The sequence below is a fragment of the Mirounga leonina genome, unplaced genomic scaffold (genome assembly GCF_011800145.1).
Source record: "Mirounga leonina isolate KUSES-001 unplaced genomic scaffold, KU_Mleo_1.0 Mir_128, whole genome shotgun sequence".
Taxonomy (NCBI): Eukaryota; Metazoa; Chordata; class Mammalia; order Carnivora; family Phocidae; genus Mirounga; species Mirounga leonina.
This window is the reverse complement of record NW_023270320.1, coordinates 41032315-41051579: the sequence shown is the minus strand read 5'-3', so window position 1 is coordinate 41051579 and position 19265 is coordinate 41032315. Positions and strand designations below refer to the sequence as shown.

The window sequence follows — 19265 nt, the reverse complement described above, 5'->3', positions numbered from 1 at the left end:
CCTGTCTCAGGGTAAGGAACCGGGTGCGGCTTATGTGTAACAGCTCTCTGAATGGGCGCAGATGCCCTGGCGGTCCCTGAGTGGTGGAGATGACCGGTACTCAGAATCCTGGGCCTGCTGCCCCGGAGCCCTCCTGGGACAAGGCTGCCAGGACTGAGCGCTGGCCAGGTGCATGCCCCCTCTCTGTGGCACCAAGCCAGAGGGACGAGGAGCGGAGGGCTGGACGAGGCAGGCACGTCCACGCAGGAAGGAGAAACACACCCACACCAGCCACTGGAGGAAGAAAGACAGGCCTGCGGTCAAGGCTCTGCCCAGCTGTTCATGATTCTAGACAAGTGGAGCCAGCCCGGCAGGATGCGCATCAAGGCAAATTGACTTCACGGAGGTCGTTTCTCTTGTTGTCACTGTAATTATAAGTAGGGACATGACCTGATTCCAGATTTTTAGCCCTCATCAAACTTTGGGGTCTACAGAAATTTCATAAAATATGTTATAATAACTAAAAGGAGCGCCTGGGGGCTCAGTTGGTTGAGCATCCGTCTCTTGATTTTGGCTCAGATCATCATCTCGGGGTCACGAGATTAAGCCCTGTGTCAGGCTTCATGCTGAGTGGGGAGCCTGCTTGAGAGTCTCTCTCCCTCTCCCTCTCAAAACAAAAAACAAAAAACAAAACTAAAAAAAAGTGGACGCCATCATGAAATACACAGCAATCAGTATTGGGGAAAGTCATAGAGAGATGTATGCAGTTACCTAAGAATTAATAACTGATCAGTTTGCAGATCAGTAAACCTGGGGAGTTCTCAAGATGATGGAGCTCTTCTGAAAAACATGACAATGATAAGAGAATGGGTGGAGATGGTGATTTGTCCAGTGCGAGCCCCGCCCCCGCACGGGCCACACTCACCAAGCCCGAGTCTCCTGCAGTCGACCCCCCTTCACAAGGTCCTGGTCCTGGGGCACCGGAGGGGCTCCGGGGAGGGGCGAGGAGCAGGGACGGCCATCTGTGCTTGCCCCTCAGCTGGCGTGCGGTGCTCCCATCCACCCAACCGTCTTGAGGCCCGTCCAGTCCCAAATACCACTGGGGGCAGCTGGGAAGGAAGGGCTGGTCCAGAGAGTCCCGAGGAGCAGAGCCAAGGTCAGGGGTAGGTGGGGATTTGCTCTCTTACATAGATTTGAAAAAAACCATTAAGGAAAATTAATAGATAATTCGAGAAAAGGTATTGGATTTAAAAGGGTAAATCTATTTAAAAAAAAGAGAGGCGGACCTACACCTGTTCTAACAAAATATATTTCAGATGGATCAAACATTTCACATAAAAATTCCAAAGGTAAAGAGCCATAAAAGGGTGTTTTCATACGTTTATTAAGATAGTTGTTTTTATTTGTTCTTCAGGGTGTTGTCATTTCTGTTCTGCTCATTCTACCAGGGTGACGGCTTGCCACATTTTTAGGAAATTCACTTTCACCGACGTGGAATGTGCGAATATCCTTTCCTATTTTGTTCCTTTGTGTTTTAACCATGCACGCAGTGTACTTGGCCGTGAAGAAAGTTTCGGTTTCTGCAGAGGCAGATCTGTCCACCAAGCTCTGCGGCTCAGGAAGACCGTCCCGGACACATGGACTCCTCACACGACCAGCAGGACATGCTGTCCAGGGAAGGGGCTAAAAGTTCCGGCTGGAAAGGCCCGGCTCTGGGAGAAAGTGAACTTTAGTCAGCCTTCAGGACCGTGAACTGGAACAGCTTTCTGAAAGATAATTTGTGAACAGGTCCTGAAATTTGGAAACATGTTTACTCTTACGTGAGAGTCTGTATTCAGGAGGAAATCGGACTGCAGCGTTTACGTTCATGTGTGAACTGCAGTAGCGTGGAAACTTCTGGAAACCTGCTTTCACCAAACAGATTTCAACAGATTTCAGCTGTTGAAAAACACGATATGAACAATCTATATGCTGTGAGAAGGAAAACTCTGGACTGCAACACGAGAGACAAGTGAACTGCGTGCGTGCGTCGTGTGCATGGGGGACGTGTGAAGATGCTCACGCGAAGCCTCTGGCTAGCAGCCTTATGTGCTGCCTTCCTCTCTCTGCATCGTCTGTCATGCGTGACTTTCCTGTGGTAAGTATTTTCTGTGTGCAAGAAAACAAAGTGCTTTCATTTTAGCAAAACAAAAGCAATAAAGATGAGAGGAGTACCCAGAAAAGGCCCTCCTAGAGACCGGGCCTCCCATTTCTGTGTAACGTGGACACTTTCTGGTCGTGGTTCCAGGACTTAATCTGTGCCGTGGCCAGCGGGAACTTGTGTCATGATGACGACAGTTTGGCAAGCCGCAGGGGTCACTGCGGTGGGCGGCAGCGGGAGGAGGGGGGCACAGGGGTTTGCCACTGAGAGCAGAGCACGGAGAGACGCAAGGGCAGGCGGAGGACAGCTGGTGAGAACATTTAATTCAGGGAAGAAGGGAGGAGGGCCAGGTGCAGGCAGCGGTGGCCGCGAAAAGCGTGTCTGAACGAGGTGGATGCACGAGGACCCGTCCTGCGACCAGATCACCTGCAGCTACGGGCTCACCAGCGGCTGATGGGCTCCCTGCTGGAGCTGAACTGAAACCACGGACCCGGCCACAATTCTGTTTCTAAGGACACGCGGGGGGCTTGAGGCTTGGCACTGCCTGACGAAAAGCTGGATTCTTGGTTCAGCGGCTCAAAGGCGTTGACTAAACGTGGGGCCGAAGGAAGCAACGTGGACAACCGTCACTGAGCCACAGCGACAAATGTGAGAGGCGAGAGTTGTAAGACTAATACGCCGGGAGGCCGACGGAGCACAGAACCCTCCTTCCGGAAGGATGAGTGAGGCCCACAGAGCTCCCGGCCAGGGCGCACCGGAGACAGTGGGAAACTCACAGGGAGAGTGCAAACAGTAATTTCGGGGGCGTTTGAAACATGCCGGTCACTGGAACGCCCCACGGCAGCTTCACACCAGCACTGTGTTCCGGGCTGGTCTCCACTCCCCGCGCAGTGACCTCCAGGGGCGGCGTGTGGGGGCGGACCTGCTCGCACGTGTGCACCTGTCCCCGGCACGTGCTGGGGTCTGGACGCCCTTGGGGACAAGCTCTGCCGTGCCAACAGCGTGAGAGTGCCTTCACCTCCGCGTGGGAGGCACCGCAGGGTCCAGGCCAAGTCCACCAGAAGGAGAGATGCTCACGACAGTCGTGGTCTCTGTGTCCTCACCACAGGTCCTCCAGAGTCAGAAGCACTGACGTGGGGAGGGGGGTCCTTCTCTCGAGGAAAGTCACACATCTGACTGCTACCCGTGGGAACACCTTCCCTCCATCACCCGCGACGGCTTAGGTCACGGCGCCCTCTCTCCCTTCCTGTGCCCTAGACGTGCCAAGTCCAGACCCCAGAGGTCACCTGGGACGCCATCCAAAGTCCCTGCACTGCTCATCCCCTGCTCACCCGTCCCCGCTGGTGGGCGGGCGCAGCCTCTGTGACGCTGAGCACGGCTGACTGCATCACAGCTGGGTCTCACGCCGCACACCTGGCGTCTCCTTGCCAGAGGTCCTGCTACCCTCTGTCCATCGTTCCTAAGTCATGCTTTCCACAGGATCAGGTGCCCCGCCTGCCGTGCTGAGTCCTGCGCACTCGTGCGGATGTCCCCGAGGTCACTCTGTGCTCCCGCGGCATTCATTGCTGCCTGTTGTCAGATAACCTACTCTACCTCGGGGCTCGCGTGAGTCTCCCGGGGACGAGCCCCTCAGGCAGGGCCCTGTCTGCTGTCTTCGTGGTCCCAGGGCCTGACCACGCAGCCAGCACAAACATTAAACAGGCATTTACTAGTTAAGAGAACTCGTGGTTGAACACTGTTTACTCTTTTTACTTCCAAAACAGGTAGGGTGTAGCTTAGAAAAATCAACATCTTAAGGACTCAATCTAAAAAGAAAGCCCAAGCATTGAGAGGTGGGGAGAGGTAACTATCAGAGAACAGAGATCAAGGAAACCAACTGCAACTGGATGAAGACAACAAAAAACTATGATCTGAGCTCCCTGGCAGCCAAAGCAAAAAGAGTGTATCTGAGTAAAACGTTTTTTGTCCAACAAGAAGCAGCAGACCAGTTCCTAACAACCAAAGCATTTTCTAGCACTGAATGCTAAAACAAATTTTCATTTTTATACAAACATCAGGGGATATACAGTGAGCGAAGAACAAAGTTTGAAATGACAGCTTTACTAAAACAAGCTAACAACAAAAAACACCCTCCAGGCCTTTAACTAACCTCATTAAAAAGGAAATTCCACGATGATATTGTTAGAGAAAGGGGTGCTGACACAGAGTGGGTGCAGAGCTTTCTTACAACCTCCCGCAGCATAGCGGGAGCACTCACCAAACCCCGGGGACGGAGTGACGGGTGCTCCCCTCCCACACCCACACCAGCACTGGACCACTTCTGACGGGTCCACACCCCCAGGACCAATGGCTCAGACCAACCCAGGACACAGGCACACGGAGCCACTGCACGCCTCTCCCTCTGCGGGTGACACGAGGCTGCTCGGGGGACGAGCCTGGGGCGTCTGCAGGAGGCTCCGCGTCTGCTCATGTTTCCACCAGTGGGCACCTGAGTCCCCAGGGTCCCGCCAGGCGGTGTGCTGGGGAAATGACTGAGCTGCTAACAGTACTTATTACCTGACTGCCCGGGAGGACTTTCATGGTAAGGTCCTGCATTATGTAACGTCATACAGGGCTGTGTTCCTGGGGGTGCACCAAGACAGTGAGCTGAACAGTGTTCCCACCAGAGAAGTGACTCAACCAGTTAGCATTTTCCGGGGAAGAGCTACGGGTCGCGGTTTACTGGCTCGTTGAGAACAACGTGCGACACCATGTGAGCAAACACAGAAATGCCAGGTGTCCGAGGTAGGAAGGAGCACGGGAGCATGAAGTTCTTCTTCTCGAAAGCTGTACCAGGGCACCTGTGTGAATCAAACATAGGAGGGGGATCCTGGAGTCCGATAGGACCCACTTGGTTTGACGAAGCGCCTTCCTTTCCCTACAGCTGCCACTGGCCCACTGCTCACAAACAGTAGGCCTAAGAGAATTCAAGTCTGTCTTTGTTACACTCAGAGATTACCCACGGAATGGGAAAGGCCGTGCGGACGGCAAGCAGCGCACCAGCGATATCGGGTCTCCGAGAGTACATGCTTGTGTCCACAGCAAACACAAACCTAGTGAGGACAGTTCACAAGCCCCAGGTGCATTCACATCAGGGCCCAAGGACACAGGCAGTGGGGCCAGTGAGGGGTGACGGGGATGGGGGCTTCCCGGGGAGGGGGTTGGTGCAGGATGACCAATGGACGGGGGCTCCCCGGGCGGCCTGGGGGCTCAGGTGCTCTGGGCCGCGGCCGTGCCCTGCAGGAGTGCCTGGTGAGGGTGCACAGAACCTGCAGGCCGCAAGCAGCCGGCCTGCTGGACACACGTGGACACAAAAGCAGGATGGAGTCACCCCTTTTCTCCTAAAGTTTTCTCCAAGCTACTATGTCATTGACTTACTGGTCCTGCGTATTCACAGTGGAAGTCAATGGCCAGAAGTGATTCTTGGAAAAACAGAAACAATTTGACTTTTCCTTCTTTTCCAACATCAGTGCTCATGTTCTCTTTGCTTAAAACTGCAAACGGAAAGATTCAGGACTCCTCCTCCCAGCTTCCCGGTCTGCACACCTCCCACCTGGAGCCTGCTCAGGCTACACACCCACTGCGCGGGGCTGGGCGCTACGGCCTCTGAACGCTCGTTCATTCTGGAGACCACTGGTAGGAGGCTTGGGTGAACACCTCCAACTTTATCCACTCCAGCACCCTGCAGCGGCCCACTTCCTGGGCCGACAACGGGAAGAAAACATGATAAACAGTAAACAAAGCAGATGGAAACAGAGATGGGTTCCAAGTGTTGAAAAGGGAAAGATACGGACTTCCCAGCCTCACTCTGATGAGTAAGTTATTCAAAGCTCTTCTAAAAAAGTGGGCAGCATTTTCAGCAGCCCTGACTTGGGAAACCGAGCTCACAGCGCCTTCAGAAAGAATCGCCTCCTCAAGCCCAGACACGGTCCCCGGCCGTGAGGAGCCCCCGACTCCGCCTGCTGTGGAGAGACCCCAGTGGCAGACGGCCGCTCAGGGTCCCGAGGCAGAACGGACGGAGCGAGGTGCGCAAGACAGCTCAGGGAGGGGCCTGCCCACGCTCTCCTCAGAGGGTGAGGGGGTGGGGATGCAAGTCCCGTCAGCCCCCATCTCCACCACGCCCCTCCCCGATCACGGCCTCTGGGAAAAGGAAGACCCCCGCCCACAACAAGTAACAGAGGAAGAGACAATTCACAGAAAGATTCTGCCTCACAAGTTGCAGACATGGATCCTGTAATAATGTTGCAGTCAATGCTGTCCAACTTACTAGTGAATTTGCCAGGTTACCATGGAATTCTAGTCGGCAGCCCCCGGTCTTCCCAGTTTTGCTCTCAGCCGTGGGCCACCGTCAGGTCAGCTGCTGGCTGCCCGCGTGGGGGCACCTTTCGGCCGGGATGCACTTGCCCAGTTGTGCCAACCCCCCTCCACGTCCTGTGCGGACATCACCCCAGCTCAGAACCTGCAGTCTCAGGACACACTCACGCTGTCGATGCGGGGGTCCAGGACGCAGCCGGGCCCTCGCTGGCCTCGCCAGCAGAGCTAACCATGCACAGCTGCGGGTGAGCGGACTCGTGTCCAGGGGCACGGGGAGGAGTCCCGCACGTTTTGTACCGAGTATGCGAGGTACATGTGAAGTATGCTCACCCAAGTCACCGATCTTCATAAGAACGTAGTTTTCTAATTAAATAATCTATTCACCCAATAATTACATTCCAAAGATTTTCAACAGGGCTTGAAAAGATGAGTACATTTTTCCTTAGCTACCCCATTTTTGGTTTTATGGTTTCTGATCCTTTAATTAGGGACTCAGGAAGATCGATGTACAAGGAAACCACATTTTCTTGATGTTCAAATTAAGTAAGCTTTAGAGTACAGAGTTCTTTATACTCGTTAGAAAATCATCTGGGTAAAATTTTTACTGGCCGACTCCAGAATCCTCTTTCCTTGACGACCGTGCAGCCAGCACACCCCCCAAAGCAGGCGCCTCACCTTCCTTCGTCCCAGGACGTTCCCAGGACGTTCCAGCACAACAGCAGAACAGTCATTCAGTCCGTCCACGAAACAGACGCCAAAGAAGTGATTCCCATAATCATAAAATGGATATACAATCTCAGAAATTATAAAAAAATTGGAAAATCAAGAAAAAAGTTCTACTTAAGTCAGAACAAGTACCACTGACATCATGCTGTATTTAATAGTAAACTTCTCCTAACCTACCGACAATTACGCCCCGGCCCCGTTCCGGCTCAGGCTCCTCCCACCTGAGCCTGTCTCCCTGGCATTTTTAATGGCGGCAAGACACGTCCAGCCCATCGTGTGGCCGTCTGCGGACATGCTCAGCTGGCCCTCTCACTGTGAGTCTATAAAAGTGGGACACCGTGGAATCACGCCTCACCTGAGAGCGGGCGCCCTCCTCCCGCATCATCGCTGCCCGCGGTGTCCTCCGAGGCCGGGCTGCCCTGCGGCTCTGGCGGAGCGGGGACGTACCCCTCAGGAGGCAAACTCGCCGTGTAGAACCGCCTTCGCGGGGGGGCCTTGGCGTCCTCATCTGCAGGAGACAAGGGGACGGTCAACACGGCATCACGTGACCAGACATTTGCCGGCCCTGGCACCCCTCCCCAACCTAATGCCCCGAAGACGTGAGACCCAACAGCTCGTGAAACCCAGCCTCTGCCGTCGGCACTGAGCTCAGGAAGCCAAGCGCCTTGTCAGAGGGCACCAGCCCTATACCCAGCCAGGAGAAAGGAACGACCTGTGATTATTTAACCTCTGGATTTTTATAAAATGAGAGAAAAATATAACTCATGAAAAGGAAGCAGAAAAAAGACTGTTCCACATAGCATACCTCTCATCATTACCATGCAAATCTCTTAACGTTTTGGTGCCCGGTCTGGAACTTTTTCTCACGTGTGCTAACAACCCGCATATATTGTGTATACACACGCATCTTAATGGGATCATGCTACCCACTTTTGTTATTATACATTTGTATATCATATATATAATATTCAAAAGTTAATACATGACAGAATAATATATTAAGATACATTTACGTCTACGTGGTCTTTTAATGGTTACATAATATTCCATGTCTCTAACAAATTATAATTTAATTATAATTTAACCATTGTCCTAAATTCCACACATGGAGGTTGATTCTAAATTTCCACTATCACAAACAGCTGCTGACTGTCCTTGTCATACATAACTTTGCACACCTGACCACTGAGTTCCTTCAGAGAAATCCCTGCAAACGGGACTGTCCGAAGGGTAAGTACCTTCCGCTGGCTTCTGAGATGCACGGTCCAGAAAGGCAGCTACAGGATCGCTGGTTTCTCCCATGCTCTTGCCAACACTGGGTGGCAGAAACCTTTAACTCACGCACAGCTGACACACAGAGGTGCGTTAGTTTCACGCCACATACTGACTGGACGTGCCCTGCAGTGTTCCCGTAAGCAGTGCAGTCAACATCTGGCCCCACACACAGGATGACAACGTTCTGGACTCTGCTCCCCAGGCTGCACTTCCAAACCTGAGACGGGACCACACACAGAAATAAACTCTAAATGGATCAAAGACCTAGATGTGAGACCTGAGACCACAGAACTCCTAGAAGAGAGCACAGGCTGTGATCTTTTTGATTCCAGCCTCAGCAATATCTTTCTGGAACTTTCTTCTCAGACAAGGAAAACAGAAGCAAAAATAAACTAGTGGGCAAAGGAACTGGCCAGACAATGATGAGGCAGCCTAGGGAAGGGGAGATGTTCATAAACGACCTCTTCATCTTTTTAATTGTCATATTTCCATTGAAAATACGGTAAAGCAATCTTGTATGTGACAAACACAAGCGGATATCCCCATTAATCTTTCACAGAAAAACTGACATTTTATTTAAAAAAATAAAAGGTTTGAAAGAAATCACTAATACATATGACATATACTGTAAAAACCTTGAAACACTCTCCAATTCTTCCACCATCAATGTATTTCACTTTCTTGGAGCTAAGATGCAAGAATTCAGTTCTTAGATTAATTTACTTCATAGTCGATGAATTACTATGTCATTCCACTGGAATTGGGGGCAGAGTGGGACGTGGCTTCCAAGGAGACCACCCCAGACAGACATCAACGTTTATCCCTTCTGCAGAGGATTTCTGGAAGCTTTTAGTCGGCTAAAGTGTCAGTGATGAGAAAGTTAAAGAGAACTTGGAATGTCACTGTTCACTTGATTATTCGGGTGCACAGATCGGGAAGTGAAACACAACTTGAGTCACCAGAGGCAGCTGAGACGCATCTCCATCCAGTGCAACGCTCCCGGGAAACCGCTCTCATCCATCCGGACAGCACACCCGCGGCTCCTAAGGCTGAGCCTTTGAACCGTAAATGACCTGACAGCTTCCAGCTCCAGTTCTCCCCAATTTCTTCTGCGGAAAAATGGCTTGTTGTGATGACATCTATCTACACTTCCCCGGTCAGATGTTCACAGCTCAGGGACGATCAAGGTGAAAGTTAACTAGGCTTTGCTGAGCAGCCAAACACACAGGCCTCCGCGCCCCCATCCTTCACCCGGCACGGGGGCCCAGCGCCCCACGGGACTCCGTGCCCCCCTGCCCTCCACCCCGCACTCACCGGGTGTGTGTGCAGGGACAGCGTGGGGACAGCGTCCCAGCTGGAGAGAACTCTGGGGGACCCGCACGGCTCAGGTGAAGCCAGTGGAAGTCACCACTATGAGCTTGGTTGTTCACTTCGTTTAGCTCCCTCCGACCTGGAGCGGCTCCCATGCAGGTCCCTGAGCTCACTGGGTGCCGCCTCCGAGCAGCCGCCGTGCAGGGCACGGGACACGGACAGACCACAGCGCCTCTTCCACCCGGGGGTCACGCCATGCCCGGGGCACAGAGCCGGGAAGGGAGTGAGCACAGGACGCAGGAGTGGCTGGCTGGAGGAGAGGCCCGGGTGCGAACGGCTCAGAGCCCACACGAGCCGTGGCTGCGTCCCGCGCCCGAGGACCTCCACAGATGTGCGCGGTGACAGAAGGAGAACGTGGCCGGGGCGGGAGCACCGATGCTCGGGCGTCCTGTCCCCTCGGCCTGTCCGGAACGGGGATGCGCCTCAAGGGGCCTGCCCCACTTGATCTCTCTGCTTCCTCATGATGCCCCAGCAGTTGAGCAAGCCAGTTTTAACAAAATCGATTCTGGTTTCCAACTCAGCCTCTTAAAAAGAATCACAACCACCAGAAGCCTTTAAAACATTCAAGGAAATGCTGTTGTTGAGGAAGAGAGAAGTTTCTCGTGGCACCATCACTCACCCCCCCCCCAAAACTGGGTTAATGTGTCCCCCTGTTAGGAATGCGGTGTGCTCACTGAACCCCCTGCCACGGCTAGCTATTCCGGTTTTGGACTTTCAGCTCCCATAGAAGTAACCGGAGGCAGCTCTCCCTTCCTGCCTCTTGGACAATGCACGAAATTTGGCGCAGACTCTGGACCACATGGCCCGGGCGGCCCAGAGCCCTCCTACCACCTGCAAATCCGGGGGGTAACACCTGGTCCGCCCCACTCTGGGGAAGCCCAGCACTGGATCTGGGCTCTTCTCCTTTGCCCTTTGTCATTCCAGACGTGAAATTCAGCACCTTATTCTACAAATTGTCCGCTCACCCCAAGCACCTCAAGAGCTAATTAAAAAAAAACAAAACACCTTTTTTTTTTTTTAAAGGACTTTACATTTTTAGAGCAGTTTTAGGTTCAGAACAAAATGGAGAGAGAGCTACAGAGATTTCTCATATGCCCCCCTCCACATGCACAGCCTCCCCAACCGCACCCCCACTACAGCATCCCCTCCGGACGGTGCATTTGGCACCACTGATGAGCCCGCGTAGACAACTGTCATCCCCCAGAGTCCACAGTCTACATCAGGGTCGCTGCTGGTGGTGCATGCTCTGTGGGTTTGCACGAATGTGTGAGGACACGTACCCACCGTGACAGGGTCACACGGAGTGGTCTCACTGCCCGAAACCCTCTGTGCCCCGCCTGCTCACCCTCCCTCCCCCTTCCCCTGGCAGCCACTCCTCTCTTTACTGTGTCCCTAGTTTTGCCTTTTCCAAAAGGTTACAGAGTTGGGATGATGCAGTGTGTAGACTCTGCAGAGTAGCTTCTCTCACTTAGTGATCTGCACTTACAACTCCTCCATGTCTTCTCACGGCTTCACGGCTCATTCCCTTTCTATACTGAATATTACCCCACTGTCTGGAGGGACCAGTCTATGTGTCCATCACCTACTGCAGGACAACTTAGTGGCCTCCGGGTTTTGGCAGTTGCAAATACAGCTGCTGTAAACACCTGTTTCAGCTTTCATGTGCACAACAGCTGGGTCATTCCGTGGGGCTTTCGGGGGGGATGAGGGGTCAGATCATTCTCTGCACAATCTTTGCCATCTTGGCCTCCCTGGGCCCCTCCTCCTGTACCTCAAACAGAGTTCTTTCATCCCTGATGGAAGTCTCCGGGCCACCAATACCCCACGCTACGAGCGCACCCACGCATACCCCACACCCACGCTGCAAGCGCACCCACGCACACCGAGCACCCACGCTGCGAGCGCACCCATGAACATCGAGCACCCACGCTGAGTGTGCACAGACCACATCCCTACGACCCCCACCATCAGGTGGTTATCCTGCTTCCAAACTGCCACTTCCCTGCAGCTATTTTCTGTGCAATGAAAAAGTTTCACCGCCTTGTGCTTAATTGATCCTGCTTAGCTTTGGAATAACATCTGCCAAATAGGATGGGTCTGTGAACTCCTCTTGTTCACATGGTGAACAGTTAACCTGTTGCCACATCGTCTCCCAAAAGCTGCCCCCCCTTGTGTTTCCAACTCTACCAGCTTAGCCACATCGCATTGGACACATCTGCAGAACAGTTAGCTTTCAAAGGCACTTCCTTTTTTACGACAATGTTAGCTAAAAAGCACAAATATTTGACCACTGAACATGTCGGTTTTTAAAGACAATCACAATAAATTCTTGCCACTCCCCTGAGCATTAGGTACACGTGCTTTCCACCCGTGGGCGTGTTCACACTATCACAGGCCTAGTAACACAGTCCTGTGTCAGAGGCTTCTGCTTCTGGTGACCGGGCAAGGGAGAGAACCTGAACACTTGTCCCGAAAACTCTGAGAAATGCCAGGTAACCCGCAGCAAACATTCTCTCCCGGCATAGCTGTGCGCCGAGGCAACCGGGCCATCCTGGGAGCAAGCAATACGTTTTCAAGAATTTTTCTGTGCACACCTTGAGAATCTGATTAAAGTACACGAGGACGAGCAAAGGGCGCAGTTGAGCAGAGAAAACTTTGAAGAAGAATAAGCGGAATGGATTTTCCCGACTGGATATGAAGGCACATTATAAACCAGAGAAATTAAGCTGGTGTGGCCAGCAGCATCGCGGAGCTCACAGACCCGGAGGGGACACTGTCTTCTGCAAACCTGGCCGAGGAGCCTGCACGAAGTAAGGGGAGACCGTGTCCTCCACACGGGTCATGGTCTGAAAGGGGCACCTACGCAGGAGAGGCCCATCTTTTAGGAGACAGAAAATACCTACTATTACAGTCGCAAAAAACTTCTTCAGCCAGAAACAAACAGCACTAGCCACAAACTTAAAGACAGACTTCTAAACAAGAGAACACATTGTTGTTTTTAAAAATGGAGACAGTCCATGGAGAGAAGGTACTTGCAACATATATAGTTGGCCAAAAGTTGAGATTTGGAATACAAAAAGAACTTGTGAAATATGTAAGATAAATAACCAAAAACAACCCAAGAGAAAAACAGCCCCTAAATCTGGTCTACAAACATGCTTCTGCTGTGTAGCTTCAGGAATAATCAGTAGCGCATATTAAAATGAGATGTAGTTTCCTTGCACTTGATTAGCTGGCCCTGGAACAATGGGGGTTTGAACTGCTGGGGTCCACTGATACGCAGATTTATTTTGATCAATACAGTGCATACTGAAATGTATTTTCTCTTCCTCACAATTTTCTTTTTTTTAAAAAGATTTTATTTATTTGAGAGAGAGAGAGAGCATGAGCAGGGGAGGGGCAGAGGGAGAAGCAGGCTTCTCCATCCCAGGACCCCGGGATCACGACCTGAGCCGAAGGCAGCCGCTTTACCAACTGAGCCACCCAGGTGCCCCTTCCTTATAATTTCCTTCATGACATTTTCTTTTTGATAGATGTGTAGTAAGAATACAGTATATCATACATGTAACATACAGAACATGTGCATCGACTATTTATGTGAGTAGTGAGGCTTCCGGCCAGCAGTAGGCTATTAGTGGGTAAGTTTCGGGGAGCCAACAGTTAGAGGCGGATTTCCGACTGCCGGGAGGTCAGCGCCCCAACCCCTGGCTCATTCAAGGGTCAGCTGTCTTACCTACTCGGTAGGACCTGGAGAACAAGAAGGCGGGCGGGTCCCTGGAGGGCGACAGGTTCTCTGGCGACAGGCCCCAGGAAACTCCCCTGTGTATGGAGAGGTCCATGACGACCTAGCACCTTCACTCACAGAGAGAACCATGCTGCAAAGCCAGAAGAACATGCAACGTGAGCTTCCAGCCAAGACGGAGCCACAGGCTGCATGCACCATTCCGCCTGGAACAACCACAGGGATGGGACGACCTGATAAAGCAGGTTTTAAACGCTGATCACTGAGGAACAGACCGGCCATGAGCCCGTGGCCACTGTGGCCACCGTGGCCCGGGGCAGAGTGAGCACGAGCAGCATGGGATGGGACCTGCCAGGTGGTGTTCTCCCAAGGTGAGGTGGGGACAGAGGTCCAGGGAGGCCCAGGTGCCTGCAGGCCACGGGCAGTGTCCCCGAGAGAAGCAGGCTGCATAGAGTAAGCCCAGGGTTCTGCGGGGGACCCCTGAGTGTTCTGCTGAGCAGGGTGTGGGCACCTCGGAGAGGAGCTGCCAGGCAGGGGGGGCTTCACATCTTGGCGCCAGGCACCTTGACACTTGGCAGTCGGCAACCTCGGAAAAGGGCCCGGCCACTGCCCAGCAGTGTCCCTGCATCCAGACAGCTGGGAGGGGGGGCAGGAGCATGGGCCCGTCCTGTCCTCGACGTGAGCATTGCGGGGTGATGGACAGCAGCTTCTGGGGCCAGGCGGACTTCCACCCTGCTGCCTGGCCCCTTGCACCCCGCTGGCTGAGATGGAAGAGCACGCAAGGAGCCCCCTGGAGGTCAAACAAAACCCACAAAAACGGAGAAGGCATGGGACCAACAGGGCCTCTGTGGGCCGTGCGGCAACATCAGGTGGCCTCGTGCGTGAACCTGAAGCCCTCTGAGAAGTACTTACTGAACCTTCCCCACGTGATGAGGATCACAACCGCAGGGACCCCAGGAGCTCCACACACTGGACGCACATGACCGTGGGGGCACCACAGAGGGGCACAGCAGAACCCGGTGGCTGGAGACCAGAGCGGGGTCCGCTCCCGCCCCGCCGCCCCGCCGCAGACGACAGCGGCTGAACTCGACAGCACTTACCACCCGCAACAGAGTCTTGCACACCTTCCAGGATGATATACGTACGGTAAAGGGTACATACTGTGGGACCCAGCAGGAAAGTGCATGGAAGTGGGGCTTCCGAATCCTAGGAGGGCAGGAGGGAACCGGGCCTGGGGGGGCTTGGGGCCGCTGCTTACACTGGTGTCACCCACGTTTCCGTCCTTCCTGAGCTACGCTGAGACTAGGTACACAGTGTACGGACTGGACACACTGAAACACGGCAAGGTCACGGCCAGCCTACTGGCGGCTCCATGCCCTCCCGTAATGACCACCTCTCTGTGTGCTGAGAACATTTCTGGTCTATTCCCGGGAGCTGTCGGGTGTACGATACAGAACAGTTAACTACAGTCATCATGCCCTATGTTAGACCCCAGAGCTCACTCCCCTGCAACTGGAGGTCCGTGACCTGTGACCAGCGTCCCCCCACCCTGTCCCCTGTGAGTTCCCTGTTTCAGAGTCCACACTGAAGTGAGATCATGCCGTGTTTGTCTTCCTCTGCCTGACTTACCCCACTTGGCATAATGCCCTTGAGGTCCGTAAGCTGTATTTCTTAGACAGCAGGAGGCTTTCGAGGAAGTGGCAAAAGGTGAAGATTTGAAAGACCTGAGTGGAGCGGGTTCCAAGACTTCTGCTGTACTATCAAGACTTTATTAGAAAATATTCACATCTTAATGGAAAACTGCAGTTTTTACCGAAAAGAGCTTTGCCACGTTTTCATGGGCAACTGCAGGCACTCAGAGACGTTTCTCCACATACTGATTCCCACAGGCCCCTAAGGAGCGCAATACAACAGCACAAACCCACCCGACCGCAGCCCGGCGGCTCGGAGGGGCACTCTTGCTCCCACACACGCAGTCCCCGGAGCCGTGGCTTTAAACTGCGAGGCCCGTCCACGCACACGCAGCTGCCACATCGAACACCTACTTGTGTTATAGGGTAAGTATTCGTACCTAAAGGTATCCACACCCCACACAAGCTGGTGGCCAGCTGCATCCACTGAAACAACATACATGAATGAGCTCTCGGCTCAGTCAGAAACCCTACTCCACCCTTTTCTCCTCTGGAACTCCAACACCCCCACAACTTTGCCCTCATAGAGTAATTCTGTCATATCATACTTCTTGAACAAGCTGTATGCTTTCAAAAATTTCCACGATGCTACATGTAACTTCTTCTAAATTATTACAACTAGTAGAAGGCAACTGACCAAAGTAACAGTTGTTGCTTTTCGTGATCACCCGATACAGAGGCAAGTCCTTTTGGCAACAACTCTCTTGCTGAGAGCGAAGGACAGGACGTCTGTCCCTGCTACAAGGAGACAGGGTTTTGCTGGAATGTAATTACTATTTTGCATTTTTACAGAGGTAACTGCTCAGAAACTTTGAACACAAAAACAGGTAGATGACAGTGTGTGGCTTTTTAAAAATAGCAATATTACTTGATTCACTGAATTCTATCTAAATCATATGCCAGAAATCACAGTGAAATCCATCATCAAACAAAATTACTTTTCATGATCTATTGGCTGATAACTCAATTATTTCCTTCAGTTTTGCTGAAAGCAAAGGAATGCCGAATGTCTGACTTGCAGAGAGATGTGTTACCCATCCTTAGACTAGTTCATTTTCTTTCCAGGACACCAGTATTCCCAGTCATCCCTTGGTGGGTACACCGAAGTGGTGTCCTCACCCGCTAGGCCCTCCTTTTCAAATGGGAGAAGAGCAGCCGAGGAAGGAAGCCCCACAGGGCAGCTGGGCGGTCCCTCAGAGCAGCGACCACATGGCCTCAGGCCCCCAGCGCAGGGGCAGCTTCCAGTCATACACAATCAGGCATCCCAAGGACAGAGACGCAGGGACGAACAGAGGCATCCACAGCTACTCCCTCCCCAGACCCCACCCGGAGGCAGACGGTGGATGGAAGGGCCTCCGGGGGGGTGGGAGCAGACCCGAGGATGTTCAGGACGCTGAGCGGCTGACTTCGCAACGTTGACAGTGGGTGCTGCAGGTGGAGTCTTCAAGCCTCTGAGAGAAGGCGGTTTCTTTTTTTTTTAAAGATTTTATTTATTTATTTGAGAGAGAGATCACGAGCAAGGGGGAGGGGCAGAGGGAGAAGCAGGCTCCCCTCTGAGCAAGGAGCCCGACGCGGGGCTCGATCTCAGGACCCTGGGATCATGACCTGAGCCGAAGGCAGACGCTTAACCAACTGAGCCACCCAGGCTCCCGAGAGAAGGCAGTTTCTAACTAAGAGTTCTACATCCCGTGGCATTTAAGTACAAGAATCGCGATATTTTACAATCCAAAGTCCCCAAAATATTTATTTCCCCAAAACCGTTTGTCAAGAAACTACTCCGACAAAGGAGACAAACCCTCTTGAAGGGAAGAGATGGGTCTGGGCTTGCAGAGGAGGGGGTCCGCGTGGTGCAGAGATCGCTACAAAACCATGAAACCCACACAGTTCCCAGGGTCTGACCGCGTCAAAGGTGCTTCGGACCATGGCCCCGAGGGGCGGTTAGGGGAAGATGGGGAGTATTTAGAAAATCATTAACTCCATGAAGCATCACTAACTCCACTCCACCAGAAGTTGTACGAAACAGAATCATCACATATTATGTGACTCAGTGGCAAATACTCTCCACACATTCATTGCAGTGCAAACAGTGGGTCCCAAGCCCACAACACTGTGGCTGAATGACACTGGAAGACATGTCTGTGAGGGGGAGCCAGCAGAGAAGCTCGCGGGCCCAGGAGAGGCTTCCATCACCCAGACAGCAGGTGCAGACCGGGGGACCTGTGTGGTGCATGCTGCTGCTTGTGGTAATTTCTGCAGGACTACTTGTAGAACTTCAGGGTATGTGAGAGACCATGAATCAATTAAAAGTAATAATAAGAGCAATAATGAAAAGTAAAGGTCTGATATGGGCCTCTGAGTGAAAGAAATTTACCAAATGCATACGATTGGTTGTTTTGTCTATCTGCAGATTATACCCTTGTCTTTAACAAGCGGAATTATCAGCACTCTTTTAAAACCAGAAAGAGGAAATGGGTTTCTGTGAAGTTTTGAACAAACATCAGTAAATTGGCTAAATAATTACCATAATTACCATGCTGTGTCCTAACCACAAAGAGCATTCTCCCAATCTCACATCCAAGGACTCACTGATAAAGGCACCTTTCTTCATCTGGGCTGCCTTCTTCCAACCCTACAAAGATATGGGTGCCCCTACAGCTCTGATGATCACCAAGCTGTCTCCTCCAAGAGCACCATGCCTCCAAGGGAATTCTCAAAATAACGTTTACAGAAGCTTCATGCAAGTTTTATCTATATGATCGTGATTTCATTGTTTTGCTCTAGCCAAGATTTCTTTTTCCAGCTGTAAATTTTGTTTTTCCTTTAAAATTTCCAAGGCATATTGCTTCATAAAAGTATGTTGCTCTTTCATGTTTTTTTTAAAAAAAGCATTCAACAAACTAGGAATGGGAGGAAACTTCAACCTGACAAAGGGTATGTGCGCAAAGCCCACTACAAACATCCTGTGCAGAGGGAGAGCCTGGATCCTCTCCCCAAGACCAGCAAAGAGACCAGCATTCCCACCCCTGCCACTTTCCCTCAAGGGTACACTGATGTTCCAGCAAGTAAATAAGGAAAAAAAGAAAGAAAAGACATCCAGACTGAATGGGAAGAGGTAAAACATCTCTCCCCACAGATGACATGATCTTGTATGCAGAAAGTGCTGAAGACACACACGTGCACACATGCACACAAAACTGTTAGAGGTGATAAATTTGGTAAAGTTGTAGGAGATGAGATCAAGACACAAAAACCTGAATTTCCGTATTTAGGAAACATTTGCCTGTTCTGTCAGAGGATTCACATTATTTCCACACACCAGCAATGAGCATTCCAAAAAGAAACCAAAAGAAGAAAGTAATTCCACTTGTAACAGTATGAAAATGAATACAATATTTTGAAATAAACCTTTTTTTAAGTGTAAAATTAACAGTAAAAGCTACAAAATATTGTTGAAAGAAATCAAAGATGACTTAAACAGAAAGTTGTTCTAAATTCATGAACTGGACAAGTGAATATTGTTACGAGGGCAACCACCCCCACAGTGTTCTGTACATTCAGTGCAATTTGTATCAAAATCCAATTGCCTTGGGGTGCCTGGGTGGCTCAGATGGTTAAACATCTGCCTTCGGCTCAGGTCATGATCTCAGGGTCCTGGAATCGAGCCTCACATCCGGCTCCCAGCTCAGTGGGGAGCCTGCTTCTCCCTCTGCTGCTCCCCCTGCTCGTGCTCTCTCTCTCTCTGTCAAATAAATAAATAAAATCTTAAAAAAAAAAATCCAATTGTCTTTTTTTCCCCCCGGAAGTGGATAAGCTGATCCTAAGATTCATGTGGAATTGCAAGGGACCCTGATAGCTAAAACAGGCTTGAAAAATAACAAACTTGGAAAACTCTTACTTCCTGATTTCCAAACTTACTATCAAGCTATAATTAAAACAGTGTGGTCCTGGCACAGGACAGACATACAGAAAAATGAACGAAACTGAAAGC

At 51.6% G+C, this 19265-nt stretch overlaps 1 protein-coding gene and 1 long non-coding RNA gene across 2 annotated transcripts in view; both read right to left on the bottom strand.

Moving 5' to 3' along the window:
- Window positions 1–18679, bottom strand: part of ERICH1 (glutamate rich 1) — a 37264-nt gene extending 18585 nt beyond the window's left edge. Inside the window, exons 1-2 of the mRNA XM_035004331.1 lie at window positions 13578–18679; window positions 7554–7706 (exon numbers count right to left, since the gene is read on the bottom strand). Coding sequence (XP_034860222.1) covers window positions 7554–7706; window positions 13578–13683 — 259 coding nt within the window. The 5' untranslated portion in view covers window positions 13684–18679. The remainder of the gene's footprint in view (window positions 1–7553; window positions 7707–13577) is intronic.
- On the bottom strand, window positions 1345–7539 carry LOC118010119. Its single transcript, XR_004679123.1, has 2 exons — window positions 7148–7539; window positions 1345–4959 (listed from the first exon to the last, which is right to left on the bottom strand). It is a non-coding gene; the product is annotated as an uncharacterized LOC118010119 (long non-coding RNA).
- Window positions 18680–19265: the final 586 nt, after the last annotated feature.